General features: G+C 52.2%; 1 protein-coding gene across 2 annotated transcripts in view; it reads left to right on the top strand.

Moving 5' to 3' along the window:
- Window positions 1-27,562, top strand: part of SORL1 (sortilin related receptor 1) — a gene marked incomplete at its 5' end in the record, with an annotated part of 53,580 nt that overhangs the window by 10,114 nt on the left and 15,904 nt on the right. The window contains 31 exons of one of the 2 annotated variants that reach the window (XM_083878166.1): window positions 178-339; window positions 1,358-1,425; window positions 1,673-1,853; window positions 3,694-3,795; window positions 4,512-4,681; window positions 5,494-5,686; window positions 6,939-7,056; window positions 7,540-7,613; window positions 9,214-9,302; window positions 9,406-9,584; window positions 10,534-10,720; window positions 11,719-11,847; window positions 12,083-12,168; window positions 13,717-13,889; window positions 14,044-14,175; window positions 14,305-14,396; window positions 15,004-15,250; window positions 15,653-15,791; window positions 16,564-16,737; window positions 16,889-17,002; window positions 18,039-18,161; window positions 18,768-18,887; window positions 21,053-21,178; window positions 21,424-21,531; window positions 22,042-22,173; window positions 22,531-22,662; window positions 23,296-23,430; window positions 23,721-23,876; window positions 24,946-25,095; window positions 25,511-25,639; window positions 27,063-27,189. In XM_083878166.1, the coding sequence (XP_083734292.1) occupies window positions 178-339; window positions 1,358-1,425; window positions 1,673-1,853; window positions 3,694-3,795; window positions 4,512-4,681; window positions 5,494-5,686; window positions 6,939-7,056; window positions 7,540-7,613; window positions 9,214-9,302; window positions 9,406-9,584; window positions 10,534-10,720; window positions 11,719-11,847; window positions 12,083-12,168; window positions 13,717-13,889; window positions 14,044-14,175; window positions 14,305-14,396; window positions 15,004-15,250; window positions 15,653-15,791; window positions 16,564-16,737; window positions 16,889-17,002; window positions 18,039-18,161; window positions 18,768-18,887; window positions 21,053-21,178; window positions 21,424-21,531; window positions 22,042-22,173; window positions 22,531-22,662; window positions 23,296-23,430; window positions 23,721-23,876; window positions 24,946-25,095; window positions 25,511-25,639; window positions 27,063-27,189 (4,247 nt within the window). The remainder of the gene's footprint in view (window positions 1-177; window positions 340-1,357; window positions 1,426-1,672; window positions 1,854-3,693; window positions 3,796-4,511; window positions 4,682-5,493; window positions 5,687-6,938; window positions 7,057-7,539; window positions 7,614-9,213; window positions 9,303-9,405; window positions 9,585-10,533; window positions 10,721-11,718; window positions 11,848-12,082; window positions 12,169-13,716; window positions 13,890-14,043; window positions 14,176-14,304; window positions 14,397-15,003; window positions 15,251-15,652; window positions 15,792-16,563; window positions 16,738-16,888; window positions 17,003-18,038; window positions 18,162-18,767; window positions 18,888-21,052; window positions 21,179-21,423; window positions 21,532-22,041; window positions 22,174-22,530; window positions 22,663-23,295; window positions 23,431-23,720; window positions 23,877-24,945; window positions 25,096-25,510; window positions 25,640-27,062; window positions 27,190-27,562) is intronic. The other variant, XM_083878167.1, reaches the window with a different exon arrangement.

Genomic DNA, 27,562 nt, shown 5'->3' on the forward strand with positions numbered 1-27,562 from the left:
CTTGTATGACTTGGTGATGCTCAGACTGCGGTGGGAGAGGGGTGGCTGGGACAGCCCAATTCTTCTCCTCCAAAGTTTGCCCTCCCAAAGGCTCCCTTGGGATGTGCACTTTCATTCCTGCCAGCCTGAGCTCTGCCCTGACCTTCTCTTCTCCCCTGTCTGTCCCTCCACTGCCAGTATATCTTTGTGGATGCCTTTGCCCCGTACCTCTGGATCACCACCGACTTCTGCAACACCATCCAAGGCTTCTCCATTCCCTTCAGAGCAGCAGACCTCCTCCTGCACAGCAGGATCCCCAACCTCCTCCTGGGCTTCGACAGGTCTCACCCTAAAAAACAGGTGAGCACTTTGCTCAGGTGGGGAACTGTTGTAATAGGACACAAAATAAAGATGTTTGACCCCAGTTAGGAGGCAGGAGAAATCAGAAGGTTTATTTACAATTCATTCAGCCCTTTTATAACATGCTGTGCTAAAAGTCACATTATTGGTCCATAGGGCTGACACCTCTCCCATTGGGTGAGTAACAGAAATAGCAAACAACACCTGTTGTCATGGAAAAGAAATATTGTTCACACAAGGTTGTTTTGGGAAAAAGAAAACTGTTGGAAAATTTTTTTGAGAAGACCTCAGCCTGAGAAAATATTGGGTTTACAGGCAACCAGCATCCTACCCCTGCCCTGCTGGGATGTTCCTGTGGCCTGTTTTGTCCCCCACAGCTGAGAGCCATCCTGCCTCGTGCCAGGGCCATGTGGCTTCATGCTTTGGCCATCCAGAGTGTCTGATCTCACATGCAGAGCTGTCCAAATCGTCCAGGACACCCCTTTCCCCACAGTCTGTCTTGTTCTTACCTCTGGGGAATGAGGATATAACACCTGCCTGTCTTATTTCACTTCCTTTCTCCTCCATCCACAGCTCCCAAGAGAATCCACCACCCTGACTCTCGTGGTCAGAGCTCACCACAGAGCCCTGGCAGCTGAGGCAGGGTGACCTCTGCAGTGTTTCATGTGGGCCTGTGGTTTGGCTTTGGGTCCTGAATAACAAATTGCTGCTTGAATACAAACACTTTTTTATTTTTTCCCTCTTTTTGGAGCTGTTGGGTAAAGATTGAAAATAGTTACAGAACCTTCAGATGGACTCAGTGAGTAAAACTTGGAGGTGAAATAGTGGGAAATCCTTCTGGTAGAAGGCTGAAGGATTTTTTTTTCTTGCTGTTTGGGTTATTCTGTTAGAAAAGTTGCTGCCAGGAGCTGCCACATGAAAAGAAGCCATGGGAGTAGCCACTGGGCCTCTTGAAGGACTGGGTCTGTTTGTGTTTGTGTCCCACTCCTACTGACATCTCTCACCTTTGTTGTTGCAGCTCTGGAAATCAGATGACTTTGGCCAGACCTGGATAATGATTCAGGAACATGTGAAGTCCTTTTCTTGGTATGTATTGCACCTTCTTCTCTCACTTCTCACTTCTTGCACTGTTTGCTGCCCTGTGAAAATCAAGAATCTGTGTGTTCCAGCCCTGCCCCCTGCTCCCCTCACCCTGCACTGCGGGGCTGTGGCACAGCAGGGTGACAAGTGACACCCACACTGTCACCCAAGGGCGTTACCCATTCCCCCCACCCCATCTCCTTGCTCCTGCTGCCTTCTTCCCCCACCCCACCACGTTGCCTGTGCTCCCCAGGGGGGTTGAGCCCTACGACAAGCCCACCACAGTGTACATCGAGCGGCACGAGCCCTCGGGTTCCTCCACCGTCATCCGCAGCACCGACTTCTTCCAGAGCCGGGAAAACAAGGAGATCATCCTGGAAGACGTCGAAGACTTCCAGCTCAGGGACAAATACATGTTTGCGACCAAGTCTGTGGTGAGTGACACGTGAGGAGTTCGCTGCTGAGGGTTGATGTGGTGCAGAACCACAGAGGGAGGGCAAGAGCATCTGCCAAGGGTGGTGCCACTCCCTGCTGCACCTCAGTGGCTTGTCACAGAGGTGTCACCCCAGCCTGCCAGCAGCTGCCACCCCCTATGGGCTCACAGCAGTGATTCTCTCCCCGTGGTGTTTCCATACACGGGGCTGGGCAGAAGTAGGTCAGGCTGCAGAGGGCTGGGAGCAGGGAAAAGCCCCAGGATGGCTGGAGGGATGTTGGGGTGGGGGTGGCAGGGGAGGGGGATGTGGCTCGGCATCTCGGTGGTTAAAGGAGGCCGCTTGTCAGAGGAGATTACCATCAAATGTGGACCGGGTCCAAGCAGCCTAATGTGCTCCAGCCTGGAAAGAAAGCTGCATTTTCAGTCTGCTTTCCTAAGAAAAAGAGGATGGGAGGGAGCAAAAGTGGTCTTTTGGTCCCTCTGCAGCCGGAGCCTCTCTGTGCTTTTTACAGCTCTCGGCCAAATTCGAACAAACCTGAAAGAAAGCAAGAACGTGTCTGTGCTTCCTCTGAGGGCCAGGCCTTTCTAGATCAGAAACAGCATCAGAGGGATAAAGCCCTGATCCTTCTAGAATTTAAGAAGCAGCTTTCTTTTCAGAAGGTGCATTTCTCCCCTGCAGCTGCCATGGAGTGCTTTAAGAAAGAACCTTTATTAGGGGTGGCTGCTGGTAAAACCAGGGAGGCTTTCCCAGGCAGTAAGTGATGGGTGTGTCACCTCCAGCCCCCTGAGCAGGCACAGCGGTGTCTGACAGAGGCAGGGAACATTTGCAGAGCAATTTCAGTTTCTCAGAAGTCTCCCTTGCAGGTAGTACAGCCTGTAACTCCCAGGGCCCGGCCCCTTGGCGCTGTGCCTGCTCTGTGGTTTGCACGAGATTTTATCGAGGGCTCGCTGCTGGTGTAGGGTGAAATGCTGGGGGTGGATTGTGTCTCTGCAGAGAAGCCACTGAGCTCAGGGACAGCATCCTGAAAGCATGAGGAGGGTTTGGGCCCCATTTGGGGGTGCTTTGGAGCTTTTCCTGCTTCTGGAGCGCTCAGGGGCAGCGTGCCCTGCTTCCTCCTGCAGCTGTAATGACTAAACATCAATAAAATCACCCGTATTCCACACCACGGCAAGCACTGCTGGGAAACCCTGAGGCAGAGGGAGGCTGGCTGCAAACCCCTCATTTGGGGATCACATCCCCAGGTCTGGGCTGAGGCACTTCCCTCCAAGCCTGGCTGCAGCAGGGGCGGTGCTGGGGAAAGGACAGGCTGGGTGGCAGCGCTGCCCAGGGCTCTGACTCCTGCTCCTTTCCGTGGGAGGCATGGTTGCTTAGTGATACAGAGCCTGGGGAAAAAAAACCAAACAAACCAGGCTGCTTATTTTTGGAGCCTAGATCTGGGTTTAGGTCCTCACCATTGGCATCCAGTATGAAATAGGTTGCCCCCAGCCTTTTTTACTTTCTTGGCTCCGCGCCGGCGCCTTTCGTTTTGCGCAAATCGGTAAAAATAGGAAGGAAGGAAAGGACAGTGTGCTCTGAGGAAAAAGGAGGAAATAAAACCAGCCTTCTTACCCCCACCTGACTGACCAGGAAGGACAGTTTGTCTCCTTGCTGAGCCCTGGCTGTGGCAATATAAACCCTGAGTGGGGTTTAAATTGCCACAACAATCCCAGCATCAGGCAGCTACCACTCTTTGCCCACATGCAGGGAGGGGGAAGTCCCAGGCACTGGGAGATCCCAGTGGAGATGAGGGTGATTTTTTGGGGTGAGAGCCCCTCCTAACGTGTCCCTGTGCTCTGCACAGCGTTTGCTCGGCAGCTCACAGCCACCCTCAGTCCAGCTCTGGGTCTCCTTCAACCGCAAGCCCATGCGGGTGGCGCAGTTCGTTACCAAGCATCCAATTAAGGTAAGTGGTGCTTCCCGAGCAGCCTCCCAGCTCCCTGCCTTGCCAAGGACACCCCGTGGTGTCAGCAGCAGCTCCAGATGCTGCAGGAGTGGGAAAGGACCTCGTATGACCCTGTTGGGGGGAGGGTGGCAGAGCAAAGGCTCGTGTTGGGATGATCTTGTGGTTTACACGATGGCACCTGGACAGTCACTGGGGATGGGGCTGGCAGCAAAGCCCAGACACCAGAGAGGGGCTGATCCCACTGCTCTGACTCTGCTTTTGGGGACTTTACCTCTTCCCATGGCATGGGGTGCACTGGCATGATCTGGAGCATCCACTTCTTGCAGGCTGAGGAAGCCCAGGGCACCACCAGGGCTTGTAAAAAGACTCTGATCCGTGAACCAGACATGCCATGGTGTCCCCAGGGTGGTGGGGATGAAAAAGGGCATGAGAAGCAAGTTCTTGGTGCTTGGCAGAGCAGTGGGGTGCACTTCCAGCCTCAGGGGGGGTTCAGAGATCCAGCATTTGTGGGGCTTGGCCACCAGTGCTGCCTCCAGGGGGCTTTGCAGGGCGAAGGATGGGAATCACTGTAAGGGGGAACGCAACAGGAAGAGCAAAGTGAAGATTTTCCACCAGCTGAGTGGAAAAAATCCAGAAAGGTGGAATCCAAACCAGCCTGTGTGTAAACCCTCTCTGTGTGCACACACACACGTGAAGCTGTTCCTTGTGTCCCAAAGGAATATTACATTGCTGATGCCTCGGAGGACCAGGTGTTTGTGTGTGTCAGCCACGACAACAACCGCACCAACCTCTACATCTCGGAGGCAGAGGGCCTGAAGTTCTCCCTGTCTCTAGAAAATGTGCTCTACTACAGCCCAGGGGGAGCTGGCAGCGACACCTTGGTCAGGTAAGACAGGACTCACCCAACAGTGAATGAGAACATCGACCAACATCCCTGACTTCTGGCTGTGCTGCCTCCATGCATTACCTTTGTGGGAACTGACAGTGGTCAGAAAATAGATTTTAGGCTCCAGGCAATGGCTTGAAGCCTGTGAGAAAGCTGGGCACCTAACATTCTCATTCTGGCCTGGGAAATCATGAGGAGAAACCCAAAACAATGCCTGTAGGTAGCCTCCTCCTGACATCTGGTGTTTTTCCAACTTGTTTACTGGTAAAGATGTTTGCAAGGAGGTGGTGCTCTAAAGGACCAATCCTATTCATTGTACCCAAACAGTGTATAAAAGAATCTGCCTGTCAATAAATTTTGCTATAAAGCCCTCCTGTAGCCCTGGTTCAATGCCTGAGGTGTTTTGGTTTTCTGAAATTAATTTCCCAGGGAATTTTCTATAAACAGGAGAAATGTTTTTGTAACTGTACCTTTGTTATTCATTCCTTTCCCCAGGAGGGACTTCTTGATGTCCCTCTACTCTGACCAATGTGATTGAAGAGGTTTGCCTTTGTTTCACCAATCAAATTGGTCTGTGTGAAATAGTATAAAAGGGAGACACATCCCAAAAATAAAGGAGTCATTTTCAGCCTCCTGAAGCTCAGAATCTGTGTTGTTGTGATGTAAAACAGCATTACCCCCTGAAGAACTGGAGTTCTACATATCGTTAATTAAGCCATCCCAAAACCTAACTCTATACCTTTGCCTGACAATCCCCCACATCCCCACTTACGGGGAAAAGGGGTTCAATTTCCACTTTTCTGACCCCGCAGGTACTTTGCCAACGAGCCCTTTGCGGATTTCCACCGGGTGGAAGGCGTGCGGGGCGTCTACATCGCCACCCTCATCAACGGCTCCTTCAGCGAGGAGAACATGCGCTCCGTCATCACCTTCGACAAGGGCGGCACCTGGGAGCTGCTCCAGCCCCCAGCACAGACACACTACGGGGAGCACATCGACTGCCAGGTAACCACGGGGGGACTGGGACTGCCAGGAGATCCCCCAAAAAGTGGGATTTGGGGGGGTGAACCTGATATTTCTGTGTCGCAATAGGATGCAAATTAAAGGTCTTTATTCAGCGGCGCCTGGTTGGGTGTGTTTTGTGTCTTGTCCCATAATCTGTGGGTGAAATTGAGTGAGACACTTTGGTGTTCTGTAGCAATGGAATACAAAATAAAGATGTTTGACTCCAGTCAGGAGGCAGGAGAAATCAGAAGGCTTATTTACAATTCATTCAGCCCTTTTATAACACACTGAGCTAAAAATCACATTATTGGTCCATTGGGCAGACACCTCTCCCATTGGCTCAGGAACAGAAATAGCAAACAACACCTATTGTTATGGGAAAGGAATATTGTTCACACAAGGTTGTTTTGGGGAAAAAGAAGACTGTTGAAAAGTTTTCCTTGGGAAGAGCTCAGCAATTCTCAGGCTCAGAAAATGTCGGGTCTACACTACGGGGTGCCTGGGACAGGGAGGAGACCCCCCAAAAGTGGCATTTGGGGGTGTGAACCTGATATTTCTGGGTCTGAGAGATTTCAGCTTGCTGGCAGCTGCTAACTTTTTTCCCAAGGAAAAATTTCTCAAGAAAGCTTCTTCTCAAAACAATCCTGGCAAACAACTCTCCTTTCTCAAAACAATCTTTCTCCAGGTGGTGTTTTGCTGTTTCTCTGGTTTAACCAATTAGAGAAGTGTTATTCCTATTCACCCATTCCTATTCAATCATGTTAAGTCTGTATCAGAACACCTTATAAAAAGTAGTAAGAATTAGACAATAAAACCTTTTTTCTATGCTCTTTGCCTTCTAAAATATTTGGAGCCTCTCATCTTTCTCTTGTGTCCTACAGCAACATGGGGATGTGGTTTATTAGTGATGGGCTTGGTGGTCTTGGAGGTCTTTTCACTCTGCAGGAAGAATTTTGGCAGCAATGTAGATGAGTTACATGAAAGGTGATGAGCTGGCAGGTCCTCAATGCCTTAAAACAAATAATAGTCCTTGAAATATTTGCTTGTGAAGGGATTAATTTACAGTGTGAAAAATCATCTCCTCAATCACAGATAAAAATAGTTTGGAGGTGTCTGGCTTCCTTTCGCTCTGCGAAAAGAGTGTGAAACAGCAAGGCCACCACGAGGGAGTCCCTCCTTGCCTTCCCAAGCAGAGAGGGCTGGGCTGGACAGGGTGAGGGGTGGATGTTAATCCGCTGTTCTACTTTCCCAGTTGTCCCAGGGCTGCTCTCTCCACCTGGCCCAGCGCCTGAGCCAGCTGCTGAACTTCCAGCTGCGCAGGATGCCCATCCTCTCCAAGGAGTCGGCGCCAGGACTGATCATTGCCACTGGTACTGCTTTTCCCTTGGCTTGTGGTGATGTTGTTGTCAGGCAGCGTTTAGTTTGTACAGGCAGGTTATAAAATGCAATTAAATGGTGCATTTTTCTGTCCTTTCTCTGCTGCAGTCCCCGTACAGTAATTACAGAATGAACATTTCACTGCAGCACAGAGATGTGAGAAACCTGCTCTCTTCTGATCCTCTTTCCTGATCCTCGTGAAGGGCTTCTTGAAGATTCAGAAATTCCTGTTTGTCTCGCTCTGTTACTGAAGAAAGCACACATTTTGTTTAATCATGTTTGCAGCCATGGGTTTTTCCCCCATCTGCTTTTAAAACTTGTAATAGTCCTTGAAATATTGGCTTTTGAAGGGATTAATTTACAGTGTGAAAAACCATCTCCTCAATCACAGATAAAAATAGTTTGGAGGTGTCTGGCTTCCTTTTAAGCAATCACTTTGCATTTCTCAAGAAGGATGATTTCTCCCATTCTCCCAGGCTCCGTTGGCAAGAACATGGCAAGGAAAACCAATGTTTATGTCTCAAGCAGTGCTGGAGCAAGGTGGAGAGAGGTAAGGCTGCTCTTACACCTGCCAGGTCAGCCAGCCTGCTGGGGGAACAGGAAGAATTTTGGCAGCAGTATAGATGAGTTACGTGAAAGGTGATGAGCTGGAAGGTGCTCAATGCCTGAAAACAAAGGAAAAAGGTTTTTAGATGAAGGACCAGGCGTGGGTTGGCTGGAGATGAACCTCTGGTGTAGGTGATGGATTCAGACACAGGAGAGCTCCGTCCTCTATTTTTCCTTTACACCTGGCAGGAGTTGTCCTCAGACACTTGGTGTCTTTTAGACAGGACTGACAGCCAGGACTTTGTGTGTCAGAGTGTTTGGGGAGGCTCTGGCTTCTTCCTGAAAAATGGGATGCTGCCCTCGGTTTATGGGGAGTTTGCTACTGTTTACTGAGTGGATGTTCTGGTCTGTGGCAGTGTTTGTGGTCTGCCTGTGCACTCTGCAGCCAGTGTAATGTGGTATTCCAACATCTGCAAGCTATTTAATCCTGGGAGCTGAGCGGGCTCCTTCTCCCCCTGCGAGTGCGGCGCAGTCGGGGTGAGGTCTGGGCAGCTGCAGCAGTGCTGGGGACATGCCACAGGTCTGGCTGATGCCAAAGGTGGTTCAGAGGCTGCTCCTGGCTTCAAAACCCAGCTGGAGAGCAGCTGTGGGGACCCTGCAGCCAGGCAAGAGCTGGCAGATGAGGCAGGGTATCCAAAACCTGAGACTTTCTGGTGCCAAGCTCCACAGATTTGCCTTGGAGTGCAGCTAAAACATTGTGAGGAAGTGTTGATCCAAAGCCACCAGCACCAAGCACCTGACTGATCTTTGTATCATGAGCAGAGGTGCAGAATGACCCAGCAGTGGAGCTGAGGAGCAGCGCCACAGCTCCTCCTGCTCAGCTTTGGCCAGCAGCAGGCTGGGAGGCTCACTGCTCTGCAGGTCACTGGGGTGATTTCACAGCCCAGAGAAGAAAAGAACAATGCATTCAGTGCCCTGTGTAAGAATGTCCCCAAGTGTGACAGCACGTCCTGTAAACAGGATCTGGCATGGACACGCTCCTTGTTTTCATTCCGAGGTGCTCTGGGCTGCACAAAGCTGATTGTGTGCTGCAGGTGTGGGCGAGTGTGAAATCCAAGCTTCTTGCCCTGAGATGGATGGATGAATTGTCTCCAGGCTTGTTCCTGCATGCCATGGCCCCACTTCTCTCTGAACATTCACAAGACCTTCCACAGCCTGAGAACCAACTTCTCTGCAGTCCTGGGAAGGCCACGAGTCACTTCTGGGTGTCAGGAAAGCCTCACAGGGGTGACAGATGAGAGGAGGAGTGATGGACTCTGGTTTTGTGTCATGGCACTTCTTCCACTGATTCTTTCCATGCACAGAGCACAGGAGGAGCAGAGTCCAGGGCTGATGGCAGCTTTTGCACACATCTGTTAGGGGGAATGGGCTGGCTCTTCTCGTCTGCAGATGGTGTCCCATAAACACTTGAATCTCTGGTGCTCCAGATACTTGATTTGGCCAAGGTTGAAGCATTAGTTTGTGTCAGGCAGAGTTTCTGACAAAGCCATTTTCCCTTCATTCAGCACAGCTCTGATCACCCCTCAGCACTGTTTCTCTTCCAGGCACTGTCTGGACCCCACTACTACACCTGGGGTGACCACGGTGGAATTCTGGTGGCCATCGCCCAAGGCACCGAGACCGACCAGCTCAAGTGAGTGTCAGGGCCCAGGGACTGCACAGGGATGGCAAAGAGCGCTCTGCAGCAGGCAGGACGTGCCCCTGGCATCTCTCCCAACCTCCTGGTTTTTGTGCAGGTACAGCACAAATGAAGGGGAAACCTGGAAAGTCTTCACATTCTCAGACAAGCCGGTGTTTGTGTACGGCCTCCTGACCGAGCCCGGCGAGAAGAGCACCATATTCACCATCTTTGGCTCCTACAAGGAGAATGGCCACAGCTGGCTGATCCTGCAGATCAACACCACTGATGTGCTGGGTAAGGGGACAGCTGGCAGAGCCATCTCTGGGGTGGCTCTGCAGGTAGGAGAGAGGGCATGTCCTCTTGCCCTGTCCCAAGTGTCTCAGGTCCACGTGGGCACAGCTGCTGAAGGCACTCGTGTGCCCTGTGCTCTCCCTGTATTCCTTCCCTCCTCACTGAGGAATTTGTTGAAAAGGAAAAAAAAAAATTCCTTCTGAAGGCTTGTGCCTATGAATGTTTTATAACCCATTTCAGCTTTGATTGCGAGGCAGCATTTTAATCAAAGCGCAGTTAAACCCAGCAGAGGAATTTGCTTGACTGAAATTTATCACCGATTCCCTTGACGTTCTGTTGGGAGCGGATCTGTTTGGTAACCAGAACGACTTCATTCAGCTTCCCTGTCACTGCCAGGGAGCTGCCTGCTCCCTCCTGTCACTGCGTGCTGCTGCACGCTCCCAGCTGGGATTCTCCTTGCCTTACCTTTCCCTTTCCTTGCACTCTGGGGGAGGTTTTGTGCCAGGGGAAAGTGGAGAGGGAATCACAGAATCACAGAATGAACCAGGTTGGAAAAGACCTCTGGTTGGAAAAGACCTAACCAGCATCCTTATCAGCTAAACCATGGCGCTGAGTGCCATGTCCAGTCCTGGTTTAAACACCTCCAGTCTTGTTTTAACACCTCCAGGGATGGTGACTCTACCCCCTCCCTGGGCAAATGAGTCCAATGCCCAATCACTCTTTTAGTGAAGATTTTTTTTCCTTGATGTCCAACCTAAACTTCCCCTGGCACAGCTTAGGGCTGTGTCCTCTCATCCTGTCAGTGCCTGCCTGGGAGGAGAGGCACTCCCGTGGTGTGGGGCTGGATGCCAGCACACCTGGCACTCCTGGGCACCAGCATCTCTCTGCCTTTAAACCTGGGGTGCTGCAAAAGCTGCACCTTTCTGCACCCCAACCCTGTTTCTCCTCTCAGGGGTCCCTTGCACAGAGAACGACTACAAGCTGTGGTCGCCCTCAGACGAGCGAGGCAATGAGTGTTTGCTGGGCCATAAAACCGTGTTCAAAAGGAGGACTCCTCATGCCACCTGCTTCAATGGGGAAGACTTCGACAGGCCTGTCATGGTCTCCAACTGCTCTTGTACGAGGGAGGACTTTGAATGGTAAAATACCAATTAATTCCTTCTAGTCTGGATTGTAAATCCAAGATAAGTATCTGTGACCAATCACTCTGAGTGAGCAAATGTCCAATTTACGTAGCTCGGAGTGTCTCTGCTTCATTTTATAGCAGAGAGGAAACTAAACAGACTGAAAACATCCTTTCATTAATAACAGGGCATGAGACTTAATTAATGTCCTTAGAGCCTTTTGGGAGCCTCTGAAAGGTTCCACGGAAGAGGGAAGTATTGTTAATCCATCACCTTCTGAACAATAATGGATCATTTCCCATCACAGGCAGAGATCCACTAAAAATCTTTGTGATTTTGTAGCCACAGGGGTGCAGCTGGCCCTGCTATTGCCCTTTGACTGCAATTCCCACAATCCTGGCACTGCACAGCTTTCACGATTGGGAAACATACTCTGGCAACCTGATGCAAAGATTTGGGGTTAGAAAGGGAACTCCTTTTCGGGGGCTGGGCTTTCAGTGGAGCTCACCAGACTGCTCCTGTCCCTGATGCTGAGACCAAGTCTGGCTCACCACGAGCAGACTGAGAGCAGGGCTGGTGGGATCCTGCCTCAGAATTCAGCCCTGGGCTCCCTACAAAACCCCACTGACAAAACCTCTCTTCTCCCACAGCGTTTTCCAAAGAACAGCCGCACTGTAACTCCCATTTTAGCAGCAGGACCAGCCAAGAGACAGAGCAGTGACCCGAGCCAGCCAAGCAGCAGGGCTGGGGCTTGCAGCCAGCTTTGCAGAGCACACTGCCTCAGCTCTGCCTCACCTTCCCCAGCCTGCCCAGCCACTGGCAAAAGCTGATTTGCAAAGTGTTCTTGAAACAGCCTGTCTGGCTCGGAGATGTTCTGTGCAGCTAAATACTGATAATAAATGAATGGTCACTCTGGGTTTTTAAAAATTCTGTGCACATATAGACTCGTGGTATAGCATGGCTGCATTTTTTGTTTTTTCCTGTCTCTCCCTACGTCTTTCTTCTCCTTGCAGTGATTTTGGCTTCAAACTGAGCGATGACTTATCCTTAGAAGTTTGTGTCCCTGACCCTGAGTTTGCTGGGAAGCCCTATGACCCACCAGTCCCTTGTCCTGTTGGCTCAACTTACAAGAAGACTCGAGGGTATGTGCTGTGCTTGGGAGGGCAACCTGATATTCCAAGTGCTGGAATTTATCTTACTGGTGATTAAAAAAAGCCCCAAACAACCAAACAACCACAAAACCCACAAGAGTGACAGCAAACACACTGCCTGTTAGGACATACATGGCAATTAAACACCACAGCTCATTCTGGCTGCACGGGGCGGTTTGTTCACAGTTTTTCCATGGAATAAAGTGCCTGGCTCTGTGTGTTGCAGCTACAGGAAGATCTCTGGGGACACTTGCACGGGTGGAGACATCGAGTCGCGGCTGGAGGGGGAGCTGGTGCCGTGCCCGCTGGCGGGTGAGTGTGTGCAGGATCTGCTCTGGGCACAAGGGCTCCATTCATAGAACCTTTGGCTGGTGCCTGAGGGACCAGGCACAGAGTCCCAGAGGGCTCTCAGACAAAACCTGTGACACAGGAGCCCTGGGTGGGTTACAAATCACCCTCTCCTGTCCTGTGCCCAGAGCTCTTGAGGGTCCTGCTCAGGAGCAGCCTCTGCCCACAGTGCAGAGCCCTCTGAAGCCCTCAGGCTGCAAGCAGGAACCCCTTCATCCTGGTCACGTCCTTGCTGTAGTTGGCTTCAACCCAACCAGAAAGACAGGAATTAGATCAAAGACAAAGATCCTTGGGAAGGTCCCACTCTGAGACGCCCACCGTGTGCAGCTGAACGATGTCCCTTTGGGGCCAGACCTTCAGCCCTCACACCTCTGCCTGCCAGAACTCACCCCCCTCAATCCTTATTTTCTCCTCTTGAACGTACAAGGCAGTGTAGCAGTCCCGTGCCCCTGTGCTGCCGGAGTTATTTGCATTCTGCTCATTACAGCTTTAATTTAATCTGCCGTCACGAGCTGCGTGATCAGCATTGCTGCCGTGCTGCAGCTCCAGAGCCTCAGGCAGGGCAGGGGCTCGTGGAAGAGCTGGGGAGCTGAGCAGAGCAGCCAGACCCACCAGCAGCAAGTTCCCCTGCGCTGCCCTAAAATTTTTTCAGTGCACAGAAGATATTCCAGGTGCGAAAGAACCCGGGGAAGCATCCCCTGTGCTGGGACTCCTGCCAGCGCTGCACTCAGCTTTACTCCTGACACGTTATTCACCCCTCTGAGCCCTCTTGAGCTATTTGGAGAGCTGTGTTGGGCACGCTGAGAAGGGCCCTGCTGATTGCAAAACAAACCTGCGGTCCCCACCGGGCCGGCCTTTGAAGTGTCGTGTTCCCAGAGTGTTTGCGGATCGTCTCGGGATCCGCGCTCCATGGTAACACTTTCATGTACAGTATCTGTTTCATATCTCCCTATAATCTCATTAGGGATGCACAGCCAGAGTTACTTACTTGACATTAGCTCTACTCATTAATAGCATTATTGGACTTGACTGCTGGTGGGATAATGCCCGGGAGACTTTGTCCTGCACCAGGATCCCGTTACCTGGATTTGGCTCCGTTTGGAAACAAAACACACTTTGGGATATTTCCCGCGGGGCTGGTGTCTCTGAGGACTTGCAGAATTGCATCACTCCCACTCTTTTTAATGTTGGGCTTTTTTTGGTTTTTTTTTTGGAGAAGAGGAGATCGGTGTTGTGTTTCCCATTGGCAGCACTAAGGTGGGAGGAAATAGGTCAGGGCAGGTTCTGCCGGCCGTGCCTCCTCCACCTCCTCCTCCTCCTTCTTCTGGACCAGACAATGCCCACAGTGTGTGCCTGGCCCCGTGTGAGGCTATTACCACATTCCCATTAACCTAATCCCACTGAGACAAAGGCTCTTTGCCTCCCCGAGGTGCCAGAACCAGGGGTGAAGAACACCTGCTATTTTCTTGGAATGGCCAAAACCGGTCACTAAATAAGGCCCTGTTGTTGCAGAGGAGAACGAGTTCATTCTCTACGCCACCCGCTACTCCATCCACCGCTACGACCTGGCCTCGGGGGTCAGCGAGGAGCTGCCCCTGGCCGGGCTCAGGGGGGCTGTGGCCCTGGATTTTGACTACGAGCACAACTGCCTGTACTGGGCCGATGTCACTCTGGACATCATCCAGGTGAGCTGGGAGCAGGGAGGCATCGCCTCCTTTCACACCCCGAAATGCAAATGTTTGTCTTGCTACTCCTCTCCTCCCAGCTGTCACTTGGCCTTCAGGCTCAGGCAGTTCCTCGTCTTTTATTCTGATTATTTTTATTTTATTTTTTCCCCAGCGTCTCTGTCTCAATGGCAGCTCTGGGCAGGAAATAATCATAAGCACTGGGCTGGAAACAGTGGAAGCTTTGGCTTTTGAACCTCTCAGCCAGCTGCTCTACTGGGTCAACGCTGGGATTCCCAAAATCGAGGTACAGCTCTGCCCACCCCTGGCAGTGAATATTTTATTAAGGGGCAATAAATGCGTGCCACGGATTCTGTGTCACTTCAAGCAGTTCCATGAGCAAACACAGCTGTCCTGGGTTTGGTTTTGGGTCTAGGTTGCCAATCCAGATGGAGACCTGAGACTCACCGTCCTCAACTCCTCCATACTGGAGCGGCCCAGAGCCCTGGCTCTGGTTCCCCGAGATGGGTAAGAGAGAAAACATCACAAGTATTTCCCTGCTATTCCCAAGGGAAACTGCTGCTCCTCCACCACTTCCTCCTCAGGGAGGACAGCTTGGTGGGGTGGAAGTGGGGACAGGCACAGCACAGTCCTGCCCTTTGGAGCCCACTGTCACCACTGCATCCCCAGCTCCCTCAGAGCACAGATCACCAACTGTTTATTCCTTCCTACCCATACATATCCATTAGTAAATCACTTTTCCTGCCTGTAAAACTGGTCTGGTCAGTGGGGAAAGCTGCAGTGATGCGTGAGAAACTGAGCTGTGCTCGAATTCGAGAGCCAAACACGAGTTACATCTTTCTGGGGTTTGGCCTCGGCTGCAAATGCAGCTCTGACAAACCAGAGCAGTTCATGGCAAGGTAACCTGCAGCTGCACTCCCACCACAGAGCCTGCAGCTCCAAAGCCTCTGTGCTGCTCGTAAATCTGCTGGTGGCGTTCATTAGAATTGCAGAGCTCCCTGTAGAAAGGCATGTCATGGAATGTAAAGCATTCCAACCTCTGCCTCTCCTAACCTGCTTCCTTTGGAGGAGCTGCTCTGTGTGGATTTGGAGTAACCTCTCTGCCTGCTGCCAGGTTGATGTTCTGGACAGACTGGGGGGACTCCAGGGCTGGCATCTACAGGAGTGACATGGACGGGTCTCTGGCCGGGTGCATCGTCTCGGAGGGCGTGCGGTGGCCCAACGGCATTTCCGTGGATGACCACTGGATCTACTGGACTGAAGCCTACATGGACAGGATCGAGAGGGTGGATTTCAATGGCATGCAGAGATCTGTGATCCTGGACAGCCTCCCTCACCCCTATGCCATTGCTGTGTTTAAGGTTTGTTTTCCCCGTTGTTGTTTTTTCCATAATGTGCAGGCTCTGGAGGAGCACGGAGCGCAGTGGATTTAAAGGATAGGGATGTGATTTGGGGCAGCTTTCTGCTTCCCTGAAACATCCCCACAAATGCCTGAAATGAGCAGGCAAGCAGTCAAATCCAGGACCAACATTCCCCAGCAGCTGCACTGCAATGTTTGCCATTCAGCAGATCACTCTGTCACCCTCATTCCTGCTCAAATCCCACCTCAGGCCTTCCTCTTCCTCTCCCCCTTGGGTTGGGGACACTTTTCACTCTCCATGTCCCCCCATATCCAGTATTCAGGGTGATTAGTGCAGGTAGCACGCATGAGCACAGCCCTGGTGCTGCCTCTCCTCCCACTAAGAGCCAAGCCTGTGTTTCAGAATGAGATCTACTGGAACGACTGGTCACAGCTGAGTATTTTCAGAGCATCCAAAACCAGCGGCTCCAGGATGGAGATCTTGGTCGGCCGACTGAACGGGATCATGGACATGAAAATCTTCTACAGAGGAAAGACAACAGGTAATGGTGCAGATGATCCTGCCTGGGATTTAGAAATGTTTTCGTTCCCCATTTCCACAGGTTCCCAGCCCGCTGGGCCATCCTGGCTTGCATTTCCTGAATATATCCCCATTCCTGCAGGGCTTGAGGCTCTCAGGCACAGTCAGGAGGAATGAGTTTTATGGGTCTTTCTATTCTGTTTTTTGGCTGCCAGGAGAGATTCTCCCCAGGGAGAGAGCTCGTAGGGCACTCAGCTGTGCTGGCACCTCATAGGTTATGTCACGGTTCCTGGCTTTTCCATCACAGTGTTGTGTAGACCAAAAAAGCCCAGGATTTCAGGGCTGCACAAACTTCGTCCTCCTTTAATTGTCTGTCTGCATTGTGACAAGGCAGTGCAGGGCTCCACCAGCCTCTTCAGGAGACTGGAGGGACAGGGGCACTCTGAGGGTGTAACTCACATCCTTTGGCAGACCTCCAAAGCCACTTGGATGAGTTGTGTCCCTTTAAGGCCAATCTGGTCCTCTTAAAGGCCCTCAGACCACCTGGAGCAGATGGCTCTGAGCATTGCTAGGGGTGACCTCAGCACTCAGCCCTGCAGAGCTGGCTCCTAAAGGGCTCTGAACCCAAAACAGGTGACACTGGGGCTCCTGTGCCTCTTTGCTGGGCTGGCAGGTGACACTGAGTGACACTGGGACTCCTGTGCCTCTGCCCTGGGCTAGCAGGTGACATTGGGTGACACTGGGACTCTGTGCCTCTGCCCTGACATTATCCCCTTCCTCCTGCCCTGCTCCAGGGCACAACGCCTGCATCTCCAAGCCCTGCAGCCTGCTCTGCCTGCCCAGGTCCAACAACGGCCGCAGCTGCAAGTGCCCCGAGGGGGTGGCCAGCACCGTGCTGCCCAGTGGGGACCTCAGGTGTGACTGTCCCCACGGCTACACCATGAAGAACAACACCTGCATAAAGGAAGGTAAAGTCCTGCCTGGCTCTTGCTGGGTGCTGAGGTGGCTTCAGCCATCACAAGAGGTCAGCATGAGCTGTCCTGTGCTGGGGAGGAGAGAGTCCCCTCTCTGGGAGCACAGCCTCATGCCAGCTCGTTTCTGCTGTCCCTTCTACCCCAGAGAACACCTGCCTGCCCAACCAGTACAGGTGCTCCAACGGGAACTGCATCAACAGCATCTGGCAGTGTGACAACGACAACGACTGCGGGGACATGAGCGACGAGAAGAACTGCCGTGAGTGTCCCGCCTTGCTGGGCCTGGCCTGGCCACATCCAGCTCTCTGCTGGGCTGGATTCTCAGCTGGGCTGAGGCTCCACACTCCTGTCAGTCAGGGAGAGCAGGAGGCTCTCTGGGGTGTAACTCAGCTCCTTTGGTGAGCCCCTAAAGCAGATTGGATGGGTTTTGTCCCAACCCCCTTGACCAGATGAGGCGTCAGTGTCTAAAATTTGGTGATACTGATGCCAACTGTCTCTTGCACTAATTGTCTTCTGAAGCTAATTGAGGGCACAACCAGTGAGGAAAAGAGAGCAGACAGTGGTGACACTCGCCTCTTGTTGAGATAATAAATCAAGTTCCCACATTAAAGATGGAGGTCACCTTTTTGAGCAAAGTTAGGAACTGCCAATGTGTGCAGGAGGGGCAGGTGTTCCACAGCTTTGCACAGCCTGAAGGGTTTGGATTAGTGCACTGTGGAAAAAGGACTGGGTTTGAAGTTAGGAATCACTGGAGAGCCAGGAGAGAGGCTCTTTATGTCCATTTTGTATCAGTAAGGAATTTATTTCCTTGACAAAGTTGAGGTACCAGTCAGCAGAGTCCAAGTTTGAGTTCCATGTCTGGCTCCAGGTGTGGGAAAGCCTCTGTGGGTACTCATTCCTTGGAGGGAGGTCACCAGCTTGGCACAGAGGTGCTGCCTTGGATAGCAACACTCCTGCCCAGCTTCTCCCCTGCTTTGGCTGCCCTGTCTCACCCCACCAGCTGAGGTTTCAATCCCCTTTGTGGGGAGCAGACAGGCTCTACAGCCTCCTGGCTTGGGAGTGGACATCAGGAGTTTCACTCCCGATCCTCAGACAGAAAACTGACCCCTGTGCGCTCTGCTTTACAGGGAGTGCCTAAAAATGGTCTTAAAATACAAAAGCAGGAATTCAGGTTGGACTGGCAGGATTCTGTCCCTGTCCTTCCACTCCCCTGCAGTCAGTACACACCCTCAGGCAGCAGAAACCATTTTCTAACCACCACCTTCTCCTCCTCTTCCTCCTTCTCTCTCCATCAGCGACCACCGTGTGCGACACCGAGACCCAGTTCCGCTGCCAGGGCTCGGGGACCTGCATCCCTCTGTCCTACAAATGTGACCTGGAGGACGACTGTGGGGACAACAGTGATGAAAGCCACTGTGGTGAGTGCCCACACTCAGCCCTCCTCCTCCTCCCCTGGGCATGGGTCGGCAGCTCCAGCGGTCTCAGTGCTGCTCAGAGCTGCTCCTCCTCTGGATGCTGCTCAGAGGTGATGAAGGGAGAGATGCTCCTGTTGGCCCAGGCTGTCTCCTCCTCATTGACTGGGAAATGAGGGACAGGACCAGCATTTACAGGGAATTTGGGAGTTAGGGACAGGACCATTGTGTACTGGGAAATGGGGGACAGGACCAGGATTTACAGGGAATTTGGGAGTTAGGGACAGGATCATCATGTACTGGGAAATGGGAGATAGGACCAGCATTTACAGAGTATTTGTGAGTTAGGGACAGGACCATTGTGTACTGGGAAATGGGGGATAGGACCAGCATTTACAAGGTATTTGGGAATTAGGGATAAGACCATCATGTACTGGGAAATGGGGGACAGGACCATTGTGTACTGGGAAATGAGGGACCGGAGAAGAGGGTGAGGCTGGCTCTTCCCCTCGCCGTGTTCCAGCTGGGAGATTTCTGTGCCATTATTATCCAGCTCTCCTGCTCTGCTCCTTGGGTATTCCCGTGACCTGAAGGCCAGTGTTTGGTTTGCAGAGGCTCACCAGTGCAGGAATGATGAGTTCAGCTGCAGCTCGGGGATGTGCATCCGTCTGTCCTGGATGTGTGACGGGGATAACGATTGCAGGGACTGGTCTGATGAAGCCAACTGCACTGGTGAGTGCTCAGGTGTTGATCCAGAACCTCCTGCTGCTCCTGCTTTTTACTTCCAGCCTGGGAGACACTAGCCAGTGTCTTGTGCCTCAGTTTCCTTGCTTGTTAGAGCACCGTAGGGTGATGTGATGCTCCAAATCCAAGGATTTCTTTCCCCCAGGTTCACTGGGAATTTGCTGGCAGCTCTGAGATGCCCACACAGTGACCCAGCTTTGCTTTTTACCTGCAAGACTGCACCCACAGGCAAAGCTCTGTGGAATGGGAAGTGGTTTTGTGGCTGCTGAGCAGCCAAAGGAATCTCCTGGCAAGGAGATCTCCCGTGTTGCAGGGAGGCAGCGATCAGTGGGCACTGGCAGCATTTCACAGCTTTCACTCTGTTTCCTTGCCATTAATGTGGTGCAGAAAACAGGCTTCTCCACAGTTATTTGATGTGAAGAAGAGGCAGATTTAGTTTGGGAAGTTTGGTTTGGCAGTTTTAGTCCTCCTCTGGCAGCCTCATTGCTCCACAGGCTTGAAAACCTAAAGAGGGTGTCCTAAGCAGGGAGTCCCACATAGAAGACCCAACTCTTGTTTTTACTTACAACTTGTATTAAAGCAGCCTGGCTGTCAGAAATAACCTTGTTTATGCCTCCTGTGCAAGTCCTGTGAGGCTCAGTGTGTGTGTTTGGAGCGGAAAGTCACAACACTCCGCCCTCCTCACCACCACAGTGATGTTCCTCAGCAGCCTCCCGAGGTTCACACCCACACAGAGCCTTTTTCTCATCAGAAAAACCAACAGATAAGCAGTACGTTGGTCTTTTCCCCTAGAAACAATCAAGCAGAAATATCAGCCAAGCCAAAACTCTCAGTGCTTGCACCAGAAGAGACTTCTCAGAGGAGGCAGAGCCCCAGCCCATCAGTGAAAGGCACAAGGCTGCATTTATGGAGCCATACATGGGATATTTCAGGATAAAAGCAGTGCTTTGCATGGCACGAGGCAGAGATCCATGGGGAGGCTGTAGGGACCAGGACAGCCCCTGGAATGCTGGCAGCAGTTTGGCTCAGGTGCAGCCTGGAGCCTTTGGGACACAGAGTGGCCTCAGGTGCTGTCCTGGAGCTCTGGCACGGGGATTTAAGAGATCCTTTTCAGGTCTTGGAGCTCCTCTTTGCTCACCCCTGTGGCATTTGCTGTGCCTGGAGCACCCTGAGCTGATCCTGGTCATTAGTATTCCGTGAGTGTGGCTGTCTAAGAAGGTTTAATTTATATTGGTATCACTTATCTCTCATATGAGTGTCTCCAGAGAGAATTACTACAGGAGAGGAACCTACTTCAAAAAAGCGTGCCGGGTTTGTAAAGCCCCAAGTTGGAATTATCTAAGAGGATCACAATTATTTGAGGAACATTCCGTCTGACTTCACCGGGCTGCAATTATTGCTCTTATCTAAAATAATTACATTTCATGCTGAATACCTAATAGAATATTACTGCCACCAGATTGTACTATTTCGAAATATCTGCGAGTGCATGTCACTCTCTAACCTAAAACTCAGGATCATGCCATTTAATTAAGTTGAACATTGCTTTTCTCAGTAACTCTGAGCACTTTCGTGCTTGAGGAGAGAGATTTGTCTCTGAAGTGACAACACAAACCAGGCTGCAACCCAGATACCCCACAGGCAGATATTTTCCTGACAGGAGCCTAAGGAAAACCCCCAGGGAGAATCGTATTTCTTGTTTGCTTTGGCAACATAGAAGAGCCTTGTTTGCCTTAATTAAAAGCTCTCTCTGACTGTGTCCTGCCCTGCACGGGGGACTCTGCAGCTCTGCCAAGCCTTGCTCCACCTCGGTGACATTTCTCCCCATCTCTGGCATGATGCCACCTCTGTCACCTTTGCCCACACACCCCAAGGGCTGGCATGGAGGGGGAGAGATGCTGCTGATTTTGGGGAGAGTTTTGGGAGATCTCTACCCTGCAAAAGCCATCCCTAAACCACAGCAGGCTTGTGAGGAAGAATAGCAGAGAGAGGGAAAACTGGGACTCATGGAATTCTCCTGCCTGGGGTCCGTGGGGTGGCAGATCCTGGTGCAGGGGAAGGAGCAGGGTGAGGTGGTGTGGCCTGGCTCACTCTCAGCTCAGCAGGGCCACAGTGACAGCCCACACTCAGCTGTCCCCCTGCTCTGGTTTCAGCAGTTTATCACACCTGTGAGGCCTCCAGCTTCCAGTGCCACAACGGCCACTGCATCCCGCAGCGCTGGGCGTGCGACGGGGACGCCGACTGCCAGGACGGCTCTGATGAGGACCCTGCCACCTGTGGTAACGTGTCCTCTGTGTGTATGGGGGGCTCTGCCAAGGGTGGGAGGGATTTCTGCACACCCACCCAGCTAAAACAGCAGAAAACTCAGGGGGAGAACCCCCATCCCTCTGAAAGCAATCACAGCACAAAGGCAACCGTGGCTTTTTCTAGCTGTGGTTAGACTGATTAATTAAACAGCTTAACTTAAAACAACTTTAACAAAACCCCAAAAAACGCACAACATCCACCCAATTCTGGATTTCAGAGAAGAAGTGCAACGGCTTCCAGTGCCCCAATGGCACCTGCATCCCAACCAGCAAACACTGTGATGGCATCAATGACTGCTCGGACGCCTCGGATGAGCAGCACTGTGGTGGGTACCAGGGGCAGGGGGAGCTGCTGGGGCCCAGCACTGAGGGCTGACACATTTCTGCTCTGCCCGAGCCTGTCCCACTGGGAGTGAAGGGAGATAATGGGAGATATTTCCCATTATCCCAGGGAGATAATGGGAAAGCCTTTAGCCTGCAGTCATGAGCCCCTTGTGGAATCAAAAGGGTCAGCAAAAGGCACAGGCTGGGGGGCACTGCCAGGGAGGTGACCAAACCCCTCCTGGTGCCCTGTGACCAAACCCCTCCTGGTGCCCTGTGACCAAACCCCTCCTGGTGCCTGTCCACACCCTGAGGGGTTGTTTGGTGAGGGCAGCCTGTGCAGGGACACAGCTCAAACCACTTGGGAACTTTCTATAAGCTCAAACCATTTGTGTTGGGAACTTTACTTCCCTAAAATCCTCCTGCTGCGCTCAGGTCACCGGCGGGTGACGCTGCTGTTTGCAAGGACAGCAGAGGTGCCACCCCCTGTCCTCCTGTCCCCCTGTCCCCTGCAGAGCCCCTGTGCACCCGCTACATGGATTTTGTGTGCAAGAACCGGCAGCAGTGCTTGTTCCACTCCATGGTGTGTGACGGCATCATCCAGTGCCGGGACGGGTCGGATGAGGATGCCAGCTATGCTGGGTGCTGTAAGTGTCACACTGGGGGGAGAGGATGCCAGCTGTGCTGGGTGCTCTAAGTGTCACACTGGGGGGAGAGGATGCCACCTATGCTGGGTGCTCTAAGTGTCACACTGGGGGATGAGGATGCCAGCTATGCTGGGTGCTCTAAGTGTCACACTGGGCACCTCTGACAAGGAAGGGTGGGCACAGGATGGAACCAGAACCATGGGGAGAATCAGGTTACCAGGAAGGTACCAGCTCTCTGAAGAGGTGGCTCTAGACCCCGATGCTCTGCTTAGAAATCCATGATTGCCCCTGGGTGTGCTCCTTCCTGCTCAAGCTTTCCTGAAACCTTTCATCTTTACCCCAAACCTCTCCCTGCAGCCCAGGACCCCGAGTTCCACCGGACCTGTGACCAGTTCAGCTTCCAGTGCCAGAATGGTGTGTGCATCAGCCTGGTGTGGAAGTGTGATGGGATGGATGACTGCGGTGACTACTCGGACGAAGCAAACTGTGGTGAGCAGCACCCCCAGGGCCTCCTGCCACTGCACCTCCAGCTCCCTTTGGATTTTGGGAGCACTGAGCACTGTCTTGCTCATGTTTTTACTTGTGTATGTGTGAGTGTAGCTTTCCCTGTGCACATCACAGCGTGTCCAACCTGCAGATCAGTGTCATTTCCCTCATACTGCAGGTAGGTAAAGTGAAGCACAAAGAAAACCTGGCACATCTTGTGCTTGACTAACTCCTCTGTGACCATATTTACTGCACAGACTCCCAGCCCTGAGCAGACAGGCAGTTTACAGCCAAACCCAATATTTACCACTGTTCCCTGGGTGGCTGTAGGAGCTGTACCCAGCCAGGTGAGGCAGCTGCAGCCTCATTTCAGAGTTGCAGGGTTTATTCCTCCTTTTCTGCCATGCTCTGGTGTATTCTACTCTGGTTCTGAGACCAGGGGTGATGTCTGGCCACAAAGAACACAGACAGAGCAGTGGTGGCCACAGAGTGAGGGATGGGAATGCTGGGGAGGAAAAGAAAGGAATGTGCTTGTGCTGCTCGGGGTGATGCTCTCTGGGCCAGCCTGAGGTGCTCCCAGCTCTCAGCTGTGCTGAGGTGACCCTGTGGCTCAGGGGACTCTCCTCTCCCTGCCAGAAAACCCAACAGAAGCCCCGAACTGCTCCAGGTACTACCAGTTCCAGTGTGGGAACGGGCACTGCATCCCCAACCGCTGGAAGTGCGACCAGGAGAACGACTGCGGGGACTGGTCTGATGAGAAGGACTGCGAGGGTAAGGAGACCCTGCTGGGGCTGTGACAGGGACAGGACAGGGCCTGGGACATGCTGAAGGATCACTCTGCCTTCTCACAGCCGCTGTGGCCCCAAAAATGCCCCATGAGTGGGTTGAGTAGGCACTTTCATGCATCTTTTTACTCTATAAATATCCTGATTACAGACACAATGCCAACAAAAACACCAGGCTTGTGATGCCTCACCTGCTTCCCCCTCGGCCAGCAGGGAGCAGGCAGAGCTTACACAGGAGCAGGGAGCTCAGCTCGGCTCTCCCTGGTATATTTTTAGGATCTCCAGTTCATCCCATTACCACGCTGATCCCCCCGACGTGCCTGCCCAACCATTTCCGCTGCAACAGCGGCGCCTGCATCATGAACAGCTGGGTGTGTGACGGCTACAGGGACTGCACCGATGGCTCTGACGAGGAGGCCTGTCCCACCTCAAGTAAGCTCTCCCCCCCTTCCCTTCCCTTCCCTTCCCTTCCCTTCCCTTCCCTTCCCTTCCCTTCCCTTCCCTTCCCTTCCCTTCCCTTCCCTTCCCTTCCCTTCCCTTCCCTTCCCTTCCCTTCCCTTCCCTTCCCTTCCCTTCCCTTCCCTTCCCTTCCCTTCCCTTCCCTTCCCTTCCCTTCCCTTCCCCCAGATCACATCCACAGGGAGTTCTGGCCTTCCAAAGCCTTGCCAGGTTGTGCATCGGCGATTGATGGAGAGATGGGAAGACTGACTGTGATCAGAATCCGATTTTACTCAGGTTTTCCAAGAACTTATATACCATTTCAGTGAGGTTAATAATTTCTACTACAATAATTAGGTTAAAAGATCATACAAACAACTCATACATTTTTCAACATCTTCATGTAGGGGGTTGATTGAAGCATCTTCTTTAAGCAGGTTTCTAGTCCCATCTTCTCATGAGCTCAAAGTTCTGTTTGTCCTCTCCAAGGCATCCCCAGACTAGATGTGCTAATTAAGTCTGTCTCACTCTCGTGAATCCCCACAGTTGTGTTGTTAATTGATGTGGGTGTAAAATGTTCTCCGGTGTTGGGGTCACCCTCCAGCCACCAGCTGGGACAGAGCCCCAGAGCAGGACATTCCCTGCCCCTGCTTTTCCAGCCCTCTGCAGTTGGGAGAGAGGATGGCTTAGGCGTCATCCCTTCCACCTGCTGGGTGAAAGGACATTCTCCTTCTCCCAGATCACATCTGCAAGGAATTCTGGCCTTTCACAACCTTGCCAGGTTGTGTTAATTGATGTGGGAGTAAAATATCCTCTGGTGTTGGGGTCACCCTCCAGCCACCAGCTGTGACAGAGCCCCAGAGCAGGACATTCCCTGCCCAGGAGAGGCTTTTCCAGCCCTCTGCAGTCGGGAGAGAGGATGGCTTAGGCGTCATCCCCTCCACCTGCTGGATGGAAGGACATTGCCATCTAGTGGAGTCGGGACCCGGGGACAGCAGCTGCTGGTGGCGGTGCCAGCCCGGCTGTGCCCCGGTGCTTTCCTGCCTGTGTGTCCTTTGTGCAGGACCCAACGCGACAGCCACGTCCCCTGCTCTCCCGGGGCGCTGCAGCCGCTTCGAGTTCGAGTGCCAGCAGCTGCACAAGTGCATTCCCAACTGGAAACGGTGTGATGGGGTCAGGGACTGCCAGGACGGCACGGACGAGAAGAACTGCCGTGAGTGTGGGCAAGGGATGGGCTCACACCTGGATCCTTCCCTTGGGAAGCTCCTTGGGAGGGCAGGGAAGCCTCTGAGGAGGCTTTGATTGCTGGTGAAAATCCTTGGGGACTTCCCTTTACAGGAAAAAAAAAATCCTTTACAGAAAAAAAAATCCTTTACAGAAAAGATAAATTCTTTACAAGAAAAAGAAAAAAAAAGGATAAAAAGCCCAAGTGGTGCTATTCCCATTAAGAGTCCAGTTGTCGTTTTTAATGGGATAAGCTCCAGGTTTTGCAGCCAGAAGGAGACACCCCCAGTGCCTCTGACACATCCCCCTGAGCTCCATCCCTGACATGCAGCCACCTGCAAACATTCCAGTGCTGCTGAGGGAACTTCCCTGCCTCGAGTCCTGAACTCTTGTGCCTTTTTCAGCCACTCAGAGCAGCCTGTCGTGCCCCAGTGGTTTCAGGTGTGAGGATGGGGAGGCCTGCATCCTGCTGACAGAGCGCTGTGATGGGTATCTGGACTGCTCAGACAGCAGTGACGAGAGGAACTGCACAGGTGAGCAGCAGCCCTGTCCCATCCCTCACTCCCTGTCACACACAGAGCTGCTCTCCTGGATTTGTGACCTTTCCCTCCCAACAGCCTTGATTTATCTGCCTCTGCTCACTTGTCCAAGCTACCTCTTCACCCATTTATCACCAGCTGGGACAAACTTCCCAGCAGCTTCTACACTTACAATTTGTCTTCCAGCAGCCTCAGACACAGCAAAAAAAAAAAAAAAAAAAAAAAAATCATTTTAGGAGCAAAGCTGTCTATTTTACACAGCCCACAGGTGAAGCAGGAGTCTCCTGCTCTCCCCTCCTTTGCAAGGTGACCCTGGGGGATGTGGCAGGTGCCCTGCTGCCATCCCTGGCTGTGCCACACTGGCCTTGGTGGCCCTGTGGGGGCAGAGGGACAGAGCCCGCCCTGGGCTGATAACAGCAATCGATTGATCGCTGCCTCTAGCCAGCCATGAGCTTCAGCTGCCTCCCCACTGAGCTGCTGGGGGGGCTGGGCATCAATCAGGTTTAGTTCTTTAATTAAATATTGATTGGGAGAGGCTAGCAGGTTCAGGGGAGAGGGAAGGAGATGCTGAGATGCACAACTCAGCTGCTACGCCAAGGGAAAGCCATCTCTCTTCCCTTGGAAAAATTGTCCTGCCTTGCTGCCCATGGGCCCGTGTGCCTGCTGGATTTAATCCCAGCTGGTCAGGGAAAGCAAAACAGCAGCAATTTGCCTCTGCTCTGCTTGGTTTCTGTTCAGCACCAAAGCTGAGCACCCCAGCAGAGCCAAGCCACAACAGTGGGATTTGGGCTCCAAGAGAGCAGGGAATGGCCTGGTGGGAGCAGGGCACAGATTTGGGGAATTTCAGATCAGCACTTCCATCCCCAGCTCTGTCAGGGCTGGTTCCACAGTGCTTTTATCCCCTCAATGCCCCTGTGAGGCTCAGGCAGTGATTCAGCTGCAGAGCTGGCATCAAGGCAAGCCCCAAACTTGAATCAGCAGCCTTTGCTTGGGTCCTGCTGCTGAACACAAGATGGGATAAGGAAAAACACACAAAGAAAGGCCCTGGCTGGTGACAGGGACAGCACAGACTGACCACACCAGGAGAAGGGTGACACTGAGCAGTTTGCACTCACACACTTCCAGAATTCCCATATTTCATCAACCGCCACTCTTTATCTTTCCTCAGGGGAAAGGGGACACTTCCTGATGCAGCATAAAGATATTTTGAATAGAACTGAGAGCACCAGGGGTAAACCCCTGCTCTGAACTGCCCTCTGTGAGTCCAGTCTTCTCCACTGATAAATTCCACATCTCATTTAAATGGTGCAGACACCCCTTCAGTCAGTGCTGGTGTTAAAATCAAAACCGCTGTTTCTCTCCTGGGCACGGGGCTTGTTTCCCGGCAGTAAATGACCTTTCCCCACTCCCTGCTCAGATGACACAATCGTGTACAAGGTGCAGAACCTGCAGTGGTCGGCTGATTTCTCTGGGGATGTCACCCTCACCTGGGCTCGGCCAAAAAGGATGTCCTCGACCTCCTGTGTCTACAACATCTACTACAGGTACATCACCCCTGCCCTGCTGGTGTGTCAGGCATGAGCACAGGTGTGCCTGTGTTTATTGCAGAGCAACTCACAGAGTCAGGCCTGAAACATTCAGAGTTCCTTAATCAAGTTCTGCTTGGAAAATCTAATATTTGGTAGCAAAAGAGACACAAAATAGGTGCACCCAGAGGGCATTTGTGACAAATTGCATTGCTTTCCTTGTTGACTATTTACTCAGACAGTAAAGTTATTATATTCTTTTTTTTTTTTTTTTTCCATATGGGCTTTGTCTTTGTGGGACCATTAACAACAAGAACAAAGATAATAAATCTGAACACAAGAGTTATAGGAAAGCTCAGGGGCTTCTAAATCACCAAGCCACAGTTAATTG

Source organism: Zosterops lateralis (genome assembly GCF_965231275.1).
Source record: "Zosterops lateralis genome assembly, chromosome: 25".
In the NCBI taxonomy this organism is placed as follows: domain Eukaryota; kingdom Metazoa; phylum Chordata; class Aves; order Passeriformes; family Zosteropidae; genus Zosterops; species Zosterops lateralis.